Source organism: Nomia melanderi, chromosome 4, assembly GCF_051020985.1.
Source record: "Nomia melanderi isolate GNS246 chromosome 4, iyNomMela1, whole genome shotgun sequence".
NCBI classification, from domain to species: domain Eukaryota; kingdom Metazoa; phylum Arthropoda; class Insecta; order Hymenoptera; family Halictidae; genus Nomia; species Nomia melanderi.
The window spans coordinates 2,796,302-2,818,218 of record NC_135002.1 but is presented as its reverse complement, the minus strand read 5'-3'; the positions used below and the strand labels follow the sequence as shown (position 1 = coordinate 2,818,218).

Here is a 21,917-nt window from a genome sequence, read left to right as displayed (position 1 = left end):
ACGATTGGTATGCAATCTTTGTAAAAATTGTGATAATAGATTATTTTCGGTTTCTTCAGACATTCGTTATAGTTCAAGTGAAACTATTTATTTTCAAGATCATTCCGAATATTCAATGCTTTGAAGATATCAATAATCTGTTATTACAATTTTTATCTATCTAATCTATCAGCGACTGGAACTAATTTTTATAGTGTCCATAGCAGAAATGAAGAATGCTATAACGTTTCTTAGATCTTTCATTTTCCTTCTTATTACAAAATTTGTATGTGTGAAAAATCTAATAATTATAGTTTCTTTAAGATACTGGAGCCTACAGAGTTCAAAGGGTGAAATGCTCGGTAGTTCCAGTGTTAATTGCGAGATGACTGTATTGTTTCCAAATATGAATATACTTGATAGAAAGGGGTGAAAATTTCTAGTTAGAGGAACATCGTCGGGGGTGCGGAAGGCATTAGAGCCAGCCCTGTTCTTACATCATCCCCCTTTATCTGCCACCCCCGGTCGCAGCCGATGACGTAAGAGGCTGCAACCGAGGCGCATCCTTTTTCTTTCTGAATGGAGTCACCGGGAAAGAACGGCGACTGCTCCCGGGGAAGCCACCCTCGAAAACCCGACGGTTAGGTCCGATTACGCGCGATATATAATTTCCGCGGTGCCTGCCGGAGATAACAGAGGAACAGAAAAACAACGGAACGATCGTGGATTGAATTCACGCGACGGTACTTTGCTCTGTGACATCGTTTCCTGAATAAATTATTAATGAAACTTCCACTACTTAAATTCAGCCCGCAGTCTACGTCCTAGTTCTACTGAAATATTACCAAGCGAATCGATAACTAAATCATTCGACGCGGGGATTGTTTAAATGTAGATTTCAATGTTAGGTTTCGAACTATACGCGGTGGTCGTTTAAACGTGGATTCTAATTTCTACGCGTTGATTACCGATAATTCTAATCTGAATGGGTCAATTATTATAAAATGGAAATGACTTCAGGATTTCAATATTAGATTTCAAAGTGTATGTATTAATCATTTAAAAGTCGATTCCCATTTCTACGCGCTAATTATCTATCGATAATTCCAATCTGAATGAGTCAATTATTAAAAACTGGAAATGACTTCAGGATTTCAATATTAGATTTCAATATTAGATTTCAAAGTGTATGTATTAATCATTTAAAAATCGATTCCAATTTCTATGCGTTGATTATCTAACGGTAATTCCAATCTCTATAAATCAATCATCAAAAAATAGAAATAATTTGATATATTCAAAAGAAAGAAGATTCCTCATTGGATCTTCTTATTTCAAAATATTCAATATCATATCTCCAGTATCACAAATAATGCACAAAATAAAAGTTTCCAAAAATGTCACTTCCTCTTGTCGCAGTCTCAGTTTCGTCTCGCAAACACAGGGATATTCCACGGGACGATTGTTAATGATATTATTCTAACGTGTCCGAGGATCAGCGTCAGCCGACAATGTTCGGAACGCTGCGTCGCGACGAGCGGAAGAATGCGCAGGGGAAATTTCTATTGTCTCCGTATTCGCGTCGCGTAGCGTCGCGCTCTTTTCGAGCACTCATAAATATTCGACGAGAGACGAGCGTCGGATCAACGTCTCGCGGCCGGCCTAAAAATTTCTTTGGAATATTTCCGCGCGATGGCTGGCCGGATGGAAACGGGCCACGAGGATCGTCTATCCGTCGGCCGACATAAACATCTTTTATTGGGAAACTTTCGTTCGCGTCTGACTGCATCCGGCAAATACTTATCCGGTTGCAATTTCGAGCGTGCCACCGTTCCGGCCAATCGAGCGACTGTTCTACCGGGTGGCCCGGCGAGAATGACAACGTCACCTTTCGTTTACGACGCGGACAACCGTTATTGTCGCCGTTAATTAAACGGAACAAACGAACGACCGCTGGAGAACACGAAATGAACGGAGGAAATTATATTTGAACGAATGTTACGTGACAGACGAAATTCATTTTTCCTGGTGTATAGATAATTAACCATTTGACGAAGATTCTTTGAAATATACGACACCTTCGAGAGATGAACATGAATTGTATATCAGTTGCTTAATTAACCCTTTGCACTCGAAAGTTTTTCATTAGAAATATTCAACGTTTTTTAGTAAGATGTAAAGGACGTTTGAAAGCAACCAATGAGAAAGCATATATAAATCAAGAAACAATTTTATTCGAATATTTCACGTATCGATGCATTATACAAAGCTTAATATCATATATGACTTTATAATTTTACTCTATTAAATCAAGTGCATAGGGTTAATAGAAAAAAGGGTAACTACGCGCTGCTCTCTTGCTATTCCAGTAATTAAATCATTTGTCGGCGACTTAGTCTTCCAAATATGAACATTTCATCTCGTCGAAGTGTCGACGTTCGTCAAAGGGTTAATACTCAAATTACCGAGCAACTAGGGTGATTTATTCCTAACTTTTCATCAAAATTAGGACAGCATATTTCTAATCTTGTCATCATTTAAATACTAGCAAGCTAAACATTCTGAAATTCTGTCTTTAGTATTAAATAATTTTATGGCCAATAATGAAACAGGGGAATTGATTAGTTTACAAAGAAAACTTATGCAAAACACAATGTTCATTCTCGAATACTGTCGAATCAAGCTATACATGTTTTTCCCAAATTCTCTTTGTAAATAAGGTACTAATTCCTCTATTTCATTAGCCATAAAATTATACACTCTACCATACGATCCTATTATCAAATCAAATATTAACAAATTCAAAGAGTCAAGATTAAAATTAATAATTCAAAGGTTACAACTCGAACAGCCCCGTTTCGCAATTTTCACAAAATACTGCGTCTCAAACGCGCTTTCATCTCGGTTCCCGAGCTTCCCGGTGGATGCACTTCCGGTCTAGTATCAAGGGGGTTCGTTCCTCGAGAAATTTGAACGCTGGCAGATAGAACGGCGATACTGGGGCGAGAATAACTCGACGGGGGCGGCGCGAGGGGCGGGCGGGGGAATAAATTTTTGCGAGGAGTCTCGAGTAAATATGCGCGAGGCCCATGTATCCCGGTAATGTACACTTCGCCCGCATATGGATCGTATATGGCGCGTGTCTGCGAATCGCGAGGGATAACCCCGGCCGCGATACGTAACGAGACCATCCCCCATCGCGCCCCGGAATTCTGCTTTTTCGCGGCGAGTAGTAAATACGTCCGCTTACGCGGCAGAACCTTCGTATATTAAACGTGCCGCGCTAGTAAATTGCCACGTCAATAACCATCGAATCAGCTTTCCCGTGGAACACCTTGGCCGAAGAATATCGAGGGTGTTTCGATTCCAATTGGAATTCTCGAATTTTCAACTTCCTTGCGCTTGGAGGTTTTAACCCTTGAACTCGAAAGTTTTTCACTAGAAATATTCAATATTCGATGAGATACAGAGGATATTCTTTGAAACTAATTAATGAGGAAATATATATAAATTGATCCTTTGAATTCGGTAGGTTCCAATATTGCACCAGTTATAGTATTAAGTATTTTAATGATTTTTAAAGAAACTAGCCTAGAATCATACTATTTTCCACAGATCCAAATTCACGTATTTCTCATTAGGTCGTTTCAAATAGCGTCGTCTATGTCTCCTTGGAAAGTGAATGTTTCTAGTGAAAAGCTTCCGAGTGAAAGGGGTTAATGTTAACCCTTTGCGCTGCTACGTCGAGACTCGACACTAGTCTCATTCATATGTGCGTTCCTTCGCCGAGATATTATTATGTTAGTTTCAATATTATATTCTGTTTATTGTACAATTACTTGAAGGAATAATTAACGTGAAAATGAAAGAGGCGTCATGCTTCAAGTAACTAGAGTTATTTAACTAAAATTTTGCTCAAAGATCTGGATTTAGTTTTCAAATCCTTTCTATTATTATATTAGTCTCAATATTATATTCTGTTTATTGTACAATTACTTGTAAAATTTTTCTCAACGATCTGGACTTAGGAATGCAGAAATTAAATATTGAAATTCTATCTAGTAACTTTTCCAGTTGCCTCGTCTAGTGACAATTCCAGGAAAACACTAGATTCGAGAAAAATATCCTAGCTCTGGTGAGAAATCTCGTTTCTAGTGATTCCGAGCGATTCCAGTAACATTTCATCAATTCCTGACTTACCTTTAAGTTCCTTCTTGACCGATGCACAGTACGCACGATGACTCGATCGATGTTACCAATCGTCGGCTCTTTCTTCGTGTCAAAGAGCATCAGTGTCATTTGTAATTCATTTATTACTACTTAAAATCGAATTTGGGACGGAGTATTGCGTGATTACAGGTGTTGAGTGCAGGATATTCAGGACGACGAGCAAGGAGAGCAACTTTACCGACTTCCGGAACACTTTCGCTCGGATCGGTACAGATGGAGGTACTAGGACAAATGTTCTGGTTCAAAGGGACGTCCTTGTTCTGCGGAAAGTAAAATATCGACGGTTCATAACGTTGAAATGCCTTGAATAACAATAATTAAGAAAATAATGAATGTATAAATACAAAACATATGAAAAATATAACTCGACAAAAGTATAGAAATACACCACTGATTTCATAGCATTATTTATAGCATTATAGCACTGATAGCATTATTTATAATATAGAAACACTTGCAAATAAGCATCGTTAAATTGAGTGAATTATAGTAATTCGATTTGCTTAGGGAATTTGCAACCTGTTAAAAATGCTTGAACATGTTCACGTTCATCAAACTGTCACCACAATGGATGGCATTATTTATAACAGAAATGTTTGCAAATAATCATCGTTTAATCGAGTGAATTATAGTAATTCGATTTGCTTGTCAGATTTGCAACGTGTTAAAAACTCCTGAACATGTTCACGTTCATCAAACTGTCACCGCAATGGATGGCATTATTTATAACAGAAATGTTTGCAAATAATCATCGTTTAATTAGTGAATTATAGTAATTCGATTCAACGTATTAAAAACGCCTGAACATCGACGCAAATAAAACGATTGTTTTCCAGGCAACAAGGAAACAGGAAACAGGGAGCCGATTTTCCACGGAACAATGAGAACAATCCAACGAAAAGGTAGACGCGCGTGTGATATGGAATATCGTGTATTATATAAAACATCATTGTTACAACGTTACAACCGTGCCCGCCGATTCCACTCGGCGATGCCGCACGGCTCTCCTCTTTCCGCTCGTTTTTCTCGCGCAACAGGTGCGTTCACACCGAGATTTTTCCCCGCGGGATCCTCCGCCGGGAAAGGCAAACAATTAATCCGACTGCGAGCTGCTAACCCACGAACGACAGTTTTATTTCTCTCACTCTCTTTCTCTCAATATTGCACACTGATTCGATCGACAGCACAGAGAACGGGAACAATCGGGAATCGGACGGGAAACTCGTTCCGTCTAATCGGATTCGCGCAAACGAAGATTCATTTCAACGGAAAATAACCTCGCACACAACCTTACTTATCTTCTTATTTTTAATACTTCTTTAAGGCTAAAGAATAAAAAATAAGAAAATTCAATACAGCGAAATCTTCTTCCACTATCAAGTGTTATACTAAAAACAATTGAAACTCTCGATCTCACCGAACGGTAGATTTCATATCTACATTTCGTATTATTGAAATTCTAGTTTTCAAACATTCGTTGCATTGCAAATTCGTAATTGAATAGTGGACCAACAGATTTTCAAGGAATTGACTCTAAAATCAAATTTTTCAAATGAATATTCGTTAAAATAGAGATCTGAGATTTTGAGAATTGTGAGAATTTTGAGAATTTTGAGAATTTTGTTCGGAAGCTAATGATTATTTTTCGTGAGCAACTGTCCGATTCCCTGTTCCCCGCGCGAAAGCAATATCGCGAATCCACTCGCACCCATTAAATATCACATTGTACGGCCATCGGCTTCCCCGCGCAAGAGACTAGCTTAAGGTAATTTCGATTCGCGGCGGCGAGAAGCGTCGCCAAATGTTCCTTGCATCTCTCGTCATATGGTACAATCGCCACGAACGCCACACACACACACTCGCCGGATAAAAGAAATATTTGCACACGTTCAGCTCCTTAAAAAATCATTTCTCACGCGTCGCCTCGCTTCGCCCGCGCTCCAGCAACCTTCCGAATAATTTATATTCTAACGCACGTACACACGCTCGGCGCATCGCTCGTCTGTCCAATGCACCAATAAATAATCCACTGGATCTATTTCCTTATTCTTGAAGAACTATATCCTCGAATCGATTCGGACGTCTACGATATTCGAATAATATTGGGAAAATGTTCCTTAAATTCTTTTGAAATTCTATACTTTCTTCGGAGCGACTTAAAGATTTATAATATTCGAATAATATTGCAATAATGTTGAATTTATCAAACATCTAATATCCGAATATCAATCGCAAATGAACTTTTCAAAAATTCTATATTCTAGGAACTCAAGCATCTACGATATTCGAATAATATTGGAAAAATGTTCCTTCAATTTCTTTCAAATTCTATACTCTCTTTGGAACGAATCAAAGATTTATAATATTCGAATAATATTGCAATAATGTTTAATTTATCAAAAATTCTACGTTCCCGAAACGACTCAAACATTTACAATATTCGAATATTAATCGCAAGAATATTGAACTTTTCAAAAATTCTATATTCTCGGAACTCAAGCATCTACGATATTCGAATAATATCGCAATAATGTTTAATTTATCAAAAATCCTACGTTCCCGAAACAACTCAAACATCTAACATTCGAATATCAATCACAAATGTAGAACTTTCCAAAAATTCTACATCCTCGAAACTCAAACACCTACAATACTCGAATAATACTAATTTCAGAGACATTTCCAAATTCTTCGTCCCCCAAAAACATAATACTCTTAAAAACCTCAAACACCTATATCCAAAAATTTATATCAAACAAACATTTCCTAATCGAGACTATATTGCATCATAGTGGATCACTCTCGCAGACGCCTGAAATTCATTACAGTTTCCGTACGTTTAATTCCAAGACACCTAATGTGCACATACTGTACATTAAATTTTCAATGTTCACAATACATAATACGTGACACGGGTGCGAAACGCCCAAGCGAGCAAATAATTGTTCTATCCCAGTCGATTCGTTCGAACGAAGATTCCCTGCGTCCTCTCGAGCCGCGACCTGCCTTGGGTGTCTTACCCGTTATGTACAAAATAAAATATGAAAGGCTCGATCGATCCTCCCTATATATATATACAAGAATCTATATATACCGTAAAACTCTCGACGACGGGGAAACCTCTCCCGCGGTTTACCCGATCGACGAACAAATTCCATCTCGTGGCCCGTACAAAGACGAGCCGCCTGGATCATCTGCGAACTTAATTGAAAATTAAAGCCTATCGACCGTCGAGCAAGAGGACCGCCGCGATCCCCTCGATCGATCGTTTACGCGTCTCGCTCGAAGGACGAGGAAGAAAAATAATTAGCTCCTGCGGGCAACCATTCGTCGTCGCGCGAAAATATTGCGTTGATGCAGACAAAAGGCAAGTGAAAAATGAACTGATGTGTCTGGGACGCTAGCAATGATTTCATACTAAGTAGATCATCGATCAATCGTAACGATTGCGTATTATCGAATGAAAGTATCGTATTCAGATTCAACCCTTACCGACGTCATTATATTCTAATTGTGTGAATTCATAAGTGTGTGGCAAGTGAACAATGAACTGATGTATCTGGGACGATAGCAATAATTTCATTGTAAGTAGATCATCGATCAATCGTAACGATTGCGTATTGTCGAATGAAAGTATCGTATTCAGATTCAACCCTTACCTTAAAAAAGTCTTTATTTCTCGGTGGTTTTAGTGTTAATTACTGAAACAGCAAGAGATCGGTACGATTCCAGTTCTACCGTTTAACCGATCAATATATAATTCAGCTTCAATGGAGAATTTTCAGAGTCAACTTCATTTCTCGGTGGTTTTAATGTTAATTACTGAAACAGCAAGAGATCGGTACGATTCCACTTCTACCGTTTAGCCGATCAATATATAATTCAGCTTCAATGGAGAATTTTCAAAGAGTCAACTTCATTTCTTGGTTTTAGTGTTCATTACTGAAACAGCAGGAGATCGGTACGATTCCAGTTCTGCCGTTTAACGGATCGACATATAATTCAGCTTCTATCGAGAATCTTCAAAGAGTCAACTTCATTTCTCGGTTTTAGTGTTATTTACTGAAACAGCAAGAGATCGGTACGATTCCAGTTCTACCGTTTAACCGATCGATATATAATTCAGCTTCAATGGAGAATTTTCAAAAAGTCTAAATTTCTCGGTAGCTTTAATGTTAATTACTGAAACAGCAAGAGATCGGTACGATTCCAGTTCTACCGTTTAACCGATCGATATATAATTCAGCTTCAATGGAGAATTTTCAAAAAGTCTAAATTTCTCGGTAGCTTTAATGTTAATTACTGAAACAGCAAGAGATCGGTACACTTCCACCGTTTAACCGATCATATGATTCAGCTTCATCTTCCGAAGCTTCTACATATTTCTACAAAATAATCGAATCGCTCCACTAATACTTCCTAAAAGAAAACATCGTTTCAACGATCGAAGAGCACGATGAATATTTCCAGATCGTTAACGGTTAAATTCCGAGCGTCTCCAGTGTAACAGAGTTTGTTCCTGCATCAAGGCAATATCGACGAAGTCACGAGGTACGTTGAGCGCGTCGAGCAACGCGCAAACGCGACGAGAAACGCGGCGAAGCGGAAAGAAGTCTGGATCCGAGGACCTGGACGGTGGCTCCGGATCGTGATCGATCATCGGCCCTCCCGCCCCCGTTTCTCTTCGTCGACGCCGGGACGACGCGGCCTCCTCAGCCGGCTGCTCATCATCTGTGCGGACAATTGGCCACGTGGGGGAACAGATGGCAGTGGATCGACCTGAATCTGCAATCAGAAAATATCGACGCGTTCGCGGTGATACCGGGCTTCCGAACTCTCCGGCGACCTGTTAACCCATTCCACTCGAAAGGTGCCTCGCGGTCACCACTCGATTGGTGCATCGACATTATAAAATTTGACATTAATACGAAATTAATGTGGAAATAAAATACGTTTGGAAACAAAATCTCGTCCCAGTTAGTTGAAAAAAATGTCATCTGTATCTGATTGAAATAAATTGAATATTTCTAGCGACAAATTTTTGGAGTGCAAAGGGTTAAAGAATTCTGCGAGCAACGGAGACTTCTGCAACAGGAGAATCTTGTTCCGTTTACGACTGTTCGATGAAATTTCGTTGCAACTTGAATAAACGTTGAGTCGCCGCTTGATTTGATACGACACGATGAAGTTTGATAATTAGCATTGAACTTTGTGCGATATGCTATTGTATGAATTATAGAAATCAAATTGATACTTTTAGCAATATTTTGATAAGATGCAATAATAATGTGTAGAATAATAAAGATGTTATAGATAGAGTTTCTTGCCAGATGGAACTGAATATTTAAATCTCTATTTTTCCCGACCCGTTTTTTTCGAGAGCCGATGATGAAAGAGGGAATTAAGCAGGAATATATTTATTGCAGACACACGACTGACAGATGTTTTTTGCTAGGCAGCGATGAATATTTAAACTTCTGCTCGCCGGAGCCCGCGTTCATAAGAACGCACGGTGAAAGGAGAGGCTAATTAGAAATAAAAAGAGAAACATAGATGCGTACTGGATAAACGGTTTTTGCTAGATACAGATGAATATTTAACCGTCTATTCGCTCGTGACTCGTGCTTTTAAAGGACTGGTGACGAAATCGGTAGTTAAATAGAAATAGGGACAGAAGATAAAAATAGGTAGTTAAAGATGGAAAAGAAGCAAACAGCGATAGAATACAGTTATTAATTAGGATTCTTGCAGGATAATCGTAGAAGATAATCTCTTAACCAGTGAAGTTTCACAAACACTGTCCTGTATCAAGCAACATTTCACTTTCCATTTCTTCAGAGGAGTTTCTTCAACTTTCTATTGCACTTACAAACCTTCGTTCAGTAATCAATATATTAATACTAAAACAATTTCACAATAAAACCCTCAGTGACCTACAATCATTCCCAAAGACCTCATCAAACACTTAGAAACCTCCAAATAAAAACAATGCTCTAAAATATAAATATACTCTCCAACATTCCCCATTTTTCAATCTCCATTTCTACAAACAAACTCTTTCAATCTCCTACACCATTTACAAACCTTACTCCACTAATCAACATACTAACACCCAAACAATTTCACCATAAAACCCTCAATGACCTCTAATCATTCCCAAAGACTCCATTAAACACCTAGAAACCTTCAAACAAGAACAATACAAACCTTACTCCACTAATCAACATACTAACACCCAAACAATTTCACAATAAAACCCTCAATGACCTTCAATCATTCCCAAAGGCCCCATCAAACATCCAGAAATCTTCAAACAAGAACAATGATCTAGAATGTAAGTATAGTCTTCAACATTCCTCATTTTTTAATCTCTATTTCCTCATTTTTCAATCCCCATTTCCTCAAACAAACTCTTTCAATCCACTACACCATTTACAAACCTTGCTCCACTAATCAACATACTAACACCCAAACAATTTCACAATAAAACCCTCAATAACCCCCAATCATTCCCAAAGACCCCATCAAACACCAGAAACCTTCAAACAATAATACCCAAGAAATCACTCTCCATTCCCTATTGTCCCTGGAAAACTCGGAAAGCTGCGACCGTGTGCGTCCAGTAATTAGAATAAAGTCGATTAAAGCTACGTTCCGTCATTACCAACGGTGTTCATCCGTTCGCCGGCTCTTCCTCTGTTCCAGGGCACCGTCGCGCGGTGCATCATCGTCTAGCCACACGGCTCGGCCAATTATACAGGCAATTGAAGCGTTTACGGAGGAACGCCGCCGAGGGAAGACGCGAAGCGGGTCAAAGAAACGGGAAAATGATACGGGAGACCTGACGAAGAACGTGTCGGGTAAGACAGCGGCGGCGCAAGGAGGAAGATACTCCGCTGCGCGCGGCCGCTAATTACTCCTTTTAAAGTCTCCCCGGCGAGCCGATCGTAAAACCGGCGGACGGTCCCGTGGGATTGAGGAAGGTCCGCGGACTTTTGCTTTCCACTATGGGAAAACGTCGAACGTAACGACGCACGATGTACAAAGTGTGGTATCTCGAATATTTAGAATATGTACAAGAGCCGCCACAGATAGAGATCTGAAAATAGTGACAGACACTATAGAATTATATTAACTATTTTGCCTTCGCCTTAAAGGCGCTACCATGTATCACCCCCAGCCAGACTATGTAAGGCTGGGGGAACATTTTCTGAGATAAAGCGCTTTTATCTAGAATATTTAGCGTAGGTTAAAATATTTTTAAGAGTGAATGTAAGAATGAGTGTGAAGGACAGACTGCAAAACGGTGGAGGAAAAGTGGCCTGCAACGTCGCGGACCCAAAACTGCAGGGCCAGCTTTCCAGGGGTGCATCCGAGTGGTTGCGATGAGTGCGAAGAATGCTTGTGGGGAGAGAATTATTTTTGAGAGAGAATGTCTGTAAAAGAGTGGTAAGAGTTGTATTTTTTACGTGTTGTCTGTGTTGTTTCCATATTTCATTAAATATATATATTTATTCCTAATTCTCGATTACCGAAGATCCATCTATAGTAATACCACTATAAACTTGGAGGCTCGTCCGGGAACGCTATAAAAGTTCAAATATGAAACTTCACGAAGTTACTGTGTCGAATTAATTAGCGAGAGAGGCGCTTCTGGAGGGCAAATCGTTAATCACTGGAATAACTCTCGAATCCTTCTGTCGCTTGATATCAGGACTACAGTGCGGACAGTAGTTAATTTGATCGGATGATACAGTGGGATTTACAGCTTTGGAGAAAGTGTGACGGGAACTTTCGCGATGCCTGTGGTCTTACTAATTGGTAGATCGTGGACTTCGACGCGTCGTCGGATATGAAATGTAATGCGCATTTGTCAGGTACACGTAGATCCTGTACAATCCTTGACACTAGGTTCACGGACATTTATTGTAGTTTGTTCTATGGTTCCTAGAACAGCTGACATTCGCCTGTTTAGATTTTGAAAATTATAAATTTAAAAATAGACAATTAGGATGTATATTCGGGGGGAAATTTTCCAAATGATGTTTACAAAATTCAACGTGCGTCAGACGCGCTCCGTAAACCTAGTGTTAACACTTAGCCAACCGAATGGGGAGATCCAACATTTTTCACTTAGCAACGCATTGCCTTTTATTCTGTTTATTTTTCCTTTTGTCGTTTAGTAAATCTTGAAGTTGGATTATTTGCAATTCAAAGTTCTTGTTTTTACGAAACAATTGAAATCCCGCTGAAATCAACGATCTATCAACCCTCGAAGTATAAAACTCCCAATGAACTCCACCAACTTGATCTCCCACTGAAACCAACGATCAAAATCAACGATGGCGTCCGTTCAACGATCTACCAATTACCAAAAACGAAAAGAGTAACAATGCAAGAATAAAGCGTAAATCAGAGAAACAACGAAATAAGAGCACATATCAATCTGATTGTCGTACCTCTTCGGGTCGTCCTTCATGTCGAAGCCATCGATCTTCAAGATGTTCCACTCGTCCCTGGGGCCCTTGGAGTAGCTGAACGACACCTGGAACAAGCGCGAGACAAAGCACGTGAGGAGATCACGTCGAAAGAAATACAAACACAAAAAGAGAAAGAAATATGCACCGAAGAGAGCTCGAAATTACGATGCAGGCCCGCGAATCTCGAGCAAACACGATCGTTTCCGAGAGCGACAGGCGTGCGGCGCGGCGAGGAAATCAGCCTCGAGAAACGCGAGACCGAACCGGCCGCGATCAAGTTCTGCCCACGAGCGGAACGAAAATATTTGTTCGGCGAGCGTTATTCGGGCCGGCGATACGATCGCGTTCGCCAATGGAAAATTTCCCTTTCGCGGCTCGCGTTGTCTCGACTTGTTCGCGCGTCGATCTCTCTCTCTCTCTCTCTCTCTCTTTTCTCTTTCCCTCCGTTGATCCGCGCGATCAACAGGGCCGAACAACGGTGAAAATAATTGCCCGGGCACATGTTCAGGATAAATTGCTTTCGATCGGCCTCGCGATACGAACGTGACTTTACGCCGTTAATTTTAAGCCTGGAACGCGCCCGGCAGCCTGCACCTTTTCCGCTCGAGAGCAAGTCTTAATCTCCTCGGGGATAGCGGCGCGGATATCGGACACCTTGTTTCGGATTGATATCGAAGTCGTGAATGTGGACGTTGTTCTCTTGGTTCCTTTTGGCCGATTTCAATTTCGAGAAGCGTTCGGTCGCGAAGTTGCGTTACGAAGTAATTGAGCCGTGGGCTTTTCGAGTCGTGATCCTCGAGACGTGTAATTGCCAGTTGTGGAATTGCTCGGTCGTCATACGATCGGACCGCGGAGCGATTAAAGTAACGACGTAATACGAGAAATTATCGAGCCGCGGAATTGCCGGTTCGCGGAATTGTCCGGGAATTGCCGACCGTGAAATCCGGGGACAGTCTTAAGACAGAAATTCCATGAGTTCGTCATTATCTCCGCGATTCGACTCGACTTCCGTTTGTTTGGACAATTCCATGGTGGAGATATGCACCGAGACGATTTTAACCGTTTGGGGATGATTCTTTAACCCTTTGCACTCCAGAGTCAATGATTTGACACAATGCTTTTAACCCTTTGAACTCTGTAGGCTCCAATATTGCACCAGTCATAATACTAAATATTATAATGAATCAAAGGAACTACCCTAAAATTACTAGATTTTCTATTATTAATTATTAGATTTCTATTAAAAGATCGAAGGTACGTTACAGCATTTTTCATTTTCACTAGAGATACCATAAAAATTGCTGATAGATTACAAAACCATCTGGAGTGCTAAGGGTTAAGATATTAATACCTGCGAAACAAACAAACCGAAACCAGTCATTTTGACTGTTACAGTAGTTCTAGTGTTAACACGTTGAATGCCGCACGATTTCATGGTACAGAATACTTGAAATGTAAGAAATACAATATTAAACCATTCGATTGAAATGCACTGTTATTCTTGCAGGTTCGTCTAGCTGAATATGACCTCGTTACTTAGCATTATTTATAATACAGTGGTTTAATTGAGTGAACTATAGTAATTCGATTTGATCACCGGTGACCCCCATGGCATTCAGCGTGTTAAGAAATAGAGGATAAGGAAACAACCGATTTCTCTGTCGAGTCGTTCAATCATCCGCAACATATTATTCCAAAGCTTCCACGTCAGCAAATGTCGACACTCGTCCGCAAAGGGTAAAAAGAAGACCCTAACGCGAAGGGCTCCGAGCGCATCGGCCGGAATAGACTCGTTAAAGCCGTAGGTACGCCTCGATTAATAATTCCCGCGGACGGAATTTATCAAGCGGCAAGCGATAATGGCGGCACCTGGTGCCCGGGGGATCACGCGATCGCGACGGTCACCTGGTTTCGTCGTGAGTCAGCGCGAGCCGGCGGCGCGCGGCTCGACGGCAATTCCCGAACAACGGACGCGAACGGCACGAATTAAATAATGGCCATTGTGCGCCGTGAAGGAAAGCAGCCGCCGCGGTGAATCACCGCGGAGATTATTCTATTACCCGCGATTAGACTTCACACTGCGACCCGTACGATCTTAATTCGCCCCCTACCTCCCCCCCCCCCTTTCGCCGTCGTCCGTCCGTCCGTCCACCCCGTGTCCCCTGTGATTCTTTTTAATCCGCCGCTCGTACCGGATCAATTAATCATCGCGCGGAACGCGGCCGGGATCGGTGCGTGTCGCCGTCGGGGACAGTTCGAAACAGAAGATATCATTCGGAATTGCCGCGGTGCGGGGCTCATAAGCTGTCCAGTCGATCAATTACGCGGAGGATTGTCGAATTAAGAGGCTGCCGAGGAGTCGCTGCGATGCGGCACTCACGGAGTTAGGAATTACGACCGTGTAGAATTGATGGAGCGTGCAATTTTAATCCTGCTCGGTTAGTGGCCCTTGGAATTGCGGAACTCGCGCGTAGCGTTTCTGGAATTGTCCTGTAATTGCGGCACCGGCCGAGATATCGCCGCGATATGTCAGAATCTGAGTGTTACGGAGTTGACGCTTCTTGGAATTGCCGCGGAGTTTTTGAAGGATTATGGAACGCGTTCGTTTTGTAACTGTAGGATCTCGAGTTTATCGTAGAATTACCGTGGAATTGCGGGGTTGTCCGCGATTCCAAGAAGCAAATGAGGAACTGGGGAGTCTGAGATATTTGAATGTGTTCGTTCTGAGACTGTTGTAGGATCGCGAGTTTATCGTGGAATTGTCGTGGAATTGCGTGGGTTGTTCGCGATTCCAAGAGGCAAATGAGGAACTAGGAAGTCTGAGATATTTGAACGTGTTCAGTTTGAGACTGTTGTAGAATCACGAATTTATCGTGGAATTGAGAGGTTGTCCGCGATTCCAAGAAGCAAATGAGGAACTAGGAAGTCTGATATATTTGAACGTGTCCATTCTGAGACTGTTGTAGAATCACGAATTTATCGTGGAATTGCAGGGTTGTCCGCGATTCCAAGAGGCAAATGAGGAACTGGGAAGTCTGAGATATTTGAACGTGTTCAGTTTGAGACTGTTGTAGAATCACGAATTTATCGTGGAATTGAGAGGTTGTCCGCGATTCCAAGAAGCAAATGAGGAACTGAGAAGTCTGAGATATTTACCTGTTCAGCGAACGTGTCCTTGTTGAGAAACTTCATCGGCTCCAGATGGGAATGGAACTGCTCGACCACAGTCAGCTGCTTTTTCAGTAGGTACTCGATAATATAGCCCATCGTCACGTCGTCGGGCAACCTAATTCTGTCGCCCACCGTGATGAACTTCCCGCCCCTGGAAGGGAAAGCAAACAGCCGTTACTCGTGTCGTCGCCGTGGGACACGTCCCGTTCCGCGGCTGCCGTCGATTCGTCGGGAACGACCGGAAACTCTCTCCACAAACTACGCAATTAAATCCATCGAAATATCGAGCAACGACGTTCGTACTGTCGCGTTAATGACATCATCTTTGCTTTAACCCTTTGCGGCCGATGACTGTTTAAAGTACACGAAGCTAAATTATACATCGAATGCTTAAACAATAGTGAAAAAGGGAACTACACACCGATCACTTGCTATTCGAGTAATTAATTCGTTTGCAACTTAGTATTCGAAATATGAAAATTTCATCTGACCGGAACGTCGACATTCGTTCGCAAAGGGTTAAGTATCCTATCACGTCTTAGATACAGGGTGATTTTCTTGAAATTCTTTACGCGAATTCAATGATATTCTTTTAAAAGTTAACGCTCGAATACTTAAATCATTCTTCATACATGTAATTCGATCAAATTCTACTTTTGTTTCGTGCAGCCAGTCACTTCAGCGAATGGCTCGCGTTACATCCTCTTACGCTGACACAGTTCCACATCTTCCGAAGAAACAAGACCACCAATATCTCAAGCGTACAGATCACGTTACACCCCTAACAAACTAGAACCACCACAGCCGCCATATCAAAATGACCTCGCAACTTTCGTTTCACAAGTGTCCCGACTATAAATCCTACCACCGTCGATTCTCGAATGACGATATAATAATCCCACATCCTAAACGCTAGGTCGGCGCGTCAGCTTGGTCCACAGTGAATTTCATAAACATGGTAATAATCTAAATAATAATCTAGTACACTGATCATCTGTGCCTAACCTCTTGGCTACTGTCGGTTTGTCCGTCGTAATCAAATAAAGGCGCCTCTCAGTCACCACTCGATGGGCGCATCAAGATTGTAAAATTTGTATTTAACATTAAGTCTCGGAAACAAAATACCATTGTTCTCATTTTATGAACAAACTCCTCGTTAAGTTAGTTTTAAAAAAATGTCACCTACATCTCATAAAAATAAACTGAGCATTTCTAACGACAAATTTTTCGAGTGGGTTAAATGCTCGGTAATTCTCGTGTTAAGATGACGCGTATACTCAAACACAGTTAACAGCTCAATCCTCCAGTCTCCAATACCTAAACGAACAAACTAATCCCCTAAGAGTAACACAACAAAACCACACAACAAACCAGAAACCTGAAAACCACCGAAACTCATCGAGTTACCTCGAAATTACCTTTCGTAGTAAACGGTTCGAATTCCGCGGCGCGCATTCTCGATTTCCGTGCGGTCTCGCGGATGCATAAACAATATAAATAAGTCAGAAAGGAGCGTCGCGTCGCGTCGCGTCGCGTCCTACCTACCAACCTACCCACCATCCCCGTATTTTACTGTTCCATAAAGTGTCCCCGCATAAACCGAAAGTGCCGGGCACTAAAGTCGAACGCCGCCGCGCATGAGTTACGGAACGATGCGGCGCGCACGCGATACTTTTCCGCCGCGGGTCCCTCGGACGATCTCCTGCGCTAGGCCGCGCCGCGCCGCGCCGCGCCCACCTATACGCTCTAGGATTATCTGGTGTTTATTGCCCGGCGGCGCGTCGGGTGGCCCGGCCGAAAGAAGAGCGGAAGAGGAACGAGAGCCGGACGGGGACTTCCCCGGGGATAATAAATTCCTGGAGCGTACGCGACCGGGTTCGCGTGTTGCCCGGCGAGCGCGGCTCGTAGCTAACCGGGATTATTATTTAGTGGCACGGGGAAACCTGCGGGTGAATCATTGGGTGGCCATTGCGGGGGAATCGTGGATTTAGCGGAGGTTGGATTCTATGGTAGGTCTAACGTGGCTGGGTTCTTCGAGAATATCGTGTTGTGCGGCGTTCGTGCGGAGGGAACTGTAGAAAAGGTTTGGTTGGCTTGCGGTTCGGTGGAATGCGTTTGTTGGAGTGGGAATTAAGCGTTTGCACTTGGAAGATTTTTAGTGATGTTTAATATTCTTTGGTGAGGTACGGACGATGTTCTTTGAAAGTAATTAATGAGGAAATATGTATAAATTGACTCTTTGAACTCTGGCTCCAATATTGCACTAGTTGGAATATTAAATATTATAATGAATCTTATAGAAACTACCCTAAAATTATTTGATTTTCTACAGATCCAAATTTTGTACTAAGGAAAATAAAAGATCGAAGAGATGTTATAGCAATCGGATATTAATTACTTTGTTACACCTTTGTCTTAATTTATACTTAATTAATACTTAAATTAATAAAGGGTTAATCAAGAATTGCTCTGCGAACTGTGTACTAGGAATATAGAAATTATAGGGATTGGTAACTGGAGTTTAGTTGCAATGTTCCTAGTCTAATCTATTAAGTAATTAACAGTACATATCGGCATCTGTGAAACTAGGTAGCGTTGATAGCTTAACTGTTTCTTCAATATTAATCGCAAGTTCCTTAAAATTCCAAGGTAGCTCCAAATACTAATTAAATTTCAATCATTCTTACCCCAATCTTCGAAAAATCAACATTCCTTCGAGGTAATATCTTACAGAAGTTTAACCCTTTGCAGACGACTGTCGACATTTCGGCGAGATGAAATGCTCGTATTTCGAAGACCAGGTTGCAGGCAAATGATTTAGTTACTTGGAAAGCAACATATCATCGCGTAGTTTTCATTTTTTGTATTAATTAAGCATTCGATATATAATTCAGCTTTATCTGCTGAAGGTCTTGTATATTTCAAAGAATCTTCGTCCGCAAAGGGTTAAACCTAAGAGTCACCAGTTGAATCTACCAAACATCAATTTCAATCCATAATAAATTCTATTATTTCCTAAATTTCTAATACTAACTTAAACCTAACAATCAGTCTCAAAAATCCTAAGAAATCAATTAGTCCCTATCCATCGTGTCCAAAGATAATCACCCAGAGACACCAGCTATCTTCATCCTCGAGCTCCCAATCGCAATAAACAAGGACAATTATTTTCTAATAGTAAATAGTAACCAGATAACCCTGGAGCCGGCTGTTGCACGCGCAGCGGACGAGCCAGGGAAACGATGGCGCCGATAAGAGGACCGCGGCGAGCAGCGGGGGCCCGAGTCCCATTGTATGAAGCAATTAACTCATTTTCATAGCCGCGGAGAGTTCACGGGAGCGTGCGGATCGCGACTGGAGCCCTCCCGGCTGCGGGCTTATGGGAAAAAAAGGGAGGGACTCCCCTCCGCGAATAAATTACGCCGCACAGAGGCGGAAAGTCACGCGATCCGGACCTTAGGGTCCTTAAACCTTTCGCGTGGCACACCGGGGACACGCACGCGCGATTAAGATCGACAGGAAACGGCCAGCGGAGGGACACGATTTCCCTGAACGCCGGGGACCCTCCGTCCTCCCCCCCTCCTGCCCTCTGCGCGCTCCGTATTCCGCGAAACGAGTTTCGCCAAATTTCGCTGGCCATTGTCCGGTTGTTGCAACAACGAGGATGGTGGGGTTCAACAGACGGCGCGTTTGAATCCTCGCTGGAAGTCTGATGATGCCTTCTTTGTGCTCCCGGTCGCCGTTGGACTGGGGATGTTTGCGAGAGCGGTTTATGCACGAACGTCGGGGTTAATGAGCAGAAAATTAGCTTATTCGGGGAACGACGCAGGACAAAATGCGATAGTTGTGGGATTATTTGAATACTCCGGGCAGAGGCTTATTTTGAGGTTGAAAGAGGTGTTGCATGATGTTTGAGTGAATGTTTGGAGGTTGCTGGTAGCTTGTTTGGGGATTGAAGGGAATCTAAGTGATGCGATGCTTGTGGGAATATTTGATTATAATGGGCAAAGGCTTATTTGGAGGTTGAAAGAGATGTTGCATGATGTTTGCGTGAATGTTTGGAGGTTGCTGGAAGCTTGTTTGGAGATTGAAGGACCTAAGTAATGCGATGTTTGTGGGATTATTTGAATACAGTGGGCAGAGGGTTGGGTTATCTGGAGATTGGAAGAGACGCTGTTGATGTTTGTAGAAATGTTTGAAGATGTGTTTGTTCATGGATTGAACGGATTAAAACTTAGGTAGAGGTTTCAGGGATAATGGTGTAGAATGAGTTATTCAGATTTCGATGAGAAGGTATCAAAACTCAAAGGTCTTAGCTTCTGCATCTAACTTCTTCAACGACGTTTTGATTGTTGCATCTGCTTCTAACTTCTTCAACGTTTTGATTATTGCATCTGCTTCCAACTTCAACAACGTTTTGATTATTGCATCTTCTAACTTCCTCAACAACCAAAAGCAATGAACAATGCTCCATCCTCCCCATCATCCACACGCTCCAAATTTCTTCACCGAACCACAGAATGTCCCACCCTCAAACCCAATCAAACATCGGAAACACCAGCAAACGATCAACCAAAATCAGCCGAACTCTCAGCCGAAAGCCCAACAGATGAAGAAACCCACTGGGAAGATGAAGAAGCAGAAGCAGAAGAATGCCGAATAATAAAACCGCGCCGACAGCGGACAAAGCAGCGAGCAGAGCGTTCATCGAAGGAAAGAGGGACGACAGGAGGGGCGAGTTTCGGCCGCGAGAAATATTAGAATCTGATAATGGGAAAGTAACGAGGGGCCGGTGCGTTCGGCGCGCGGACCGTTTAATTGTCGGATTGCGCCGAGGGGGAGGGAAAGGGACGGAGGGGGGGAGGAAGAAGGCGAGCGCCTTAATTTAACGACATTCCACGCATGTAGATTAGCCCCGGAGCGTGCACCTGCCGCGGCGCGGCTGTCGTCGTCGTCTTCTTCGTCCTGTCCCCCTGTTTCCCCTGCGCCCTCCCCCCTGCCCGTCCCGCGATCCACCCGTTCTGGAACTGGTTGGTCGCATTAAACCAAGTCCCCCCCGCATTTATTAAGCCCGGGACACCGGGCATCGGGATCGCCGCCTTGTCCGGTCTCCTAACGAATTTCCATCGATTACCCCGATAATAAGACCTATTAATTTGTTTCGATGCGTCCGCCGCGATTCTGCCCGCTGTACGTGTACGTGCACGGCACACGATGATTTTCTGCGAGTATTGATAACCTCGCGATGGAAACACAGATGTTCCCAGTCGCTTAAACGCTTTAACACTTCGCGGAAGATTCTTCGGGGTGTGATCTTCGGATCGAGCTGAATGATGTAGCGATTGTTTAACCACTTGGCGTACTATTTACTTTCGGTAGTAAGTTGTTGTATTATTTTACTATCGACGATTTGGAAATGCAACGAAATTGTGCGTTATACTTCAAGAGGAAATTTTATTTGGAATATTTAGGATATGCAGGTTTCAAGGGATTGTTGATAGCTTGAAGATTCGAGGCAATGTCGTTGATAGTGTTATTTAGGATATGGAGGCTTGAAACCGACAATTACTATCGACTATCGAAAATTTGGAAATGCAACGAAATTGTACATTATACTTCAAGTGGAAATTTTATTTGGGAATATTTGGGATATGCAGGTTTCAAGGGATTGTTGATAGCTTGAAGATTCGAGGCAATATCGTTGATAGTGTTATTTAGGATATGGAGGCTTGATAATTTTAATAATTATAATATTAATATAATAAAAATAATTTTGGAAATAAATAGTATTACTTGAGTACCATGACGAATATCCAAGGAAACTGAAAATAATCTATTGTTACAATTTTTATAGAGATTACATATCAATCGTATTAATTGCTCGGTAGTTCTAGTGTTAATATTGGTAGAAAAATTTGAAGATTGAAATGTTAGGATTTATGCTGATAATTGCGGTGATACGATGATTTAGTCAACGACAGGATGAAAATGGCAAGTTATATTGACGTAATAAATCTACTTATATTAATAATGATATATCTAGATAGTAATATGCAA

General features: G+C 41.9%; 1 protein-coding gene across 1 annotated transcript in view; it reads right to left on the bottom strand.

Annotated features, from left to right (window-relative positions):
- Nucleotides 1–5,122: 5,122 nt before the first annotated feature.
- The window catches only part of fng (Fringe glycosyltransferase), a 128,097-nt gene continuing 111,302 nt past the window's right edge, over nucleotides 5,123–21,917 (bottom strand). Inside the window, exons 7-9 of the mRNA XM_076366621.1 lie at nucleotides 15,846–16,011; nucleotides 12,669–12,754; nucleotides 5,123–8,994 (exon numbers count right to left, since the gene is read on the bottom strand). Coding sequence (XP_076222736.1) covers nucleotides 8,937–8,994; nucleotides 12,669–12,754; nucleotides 15,846–16,011 — 310 coding nt within the window. The 3' untranslated portion in view covers nucleotides 5,123–8,936. The remainder of the gene's footprint in view (nucleotides 8,995–12,668; nucleotides 12,755–15,845; nucleotides 16,012–21,917) is intronic.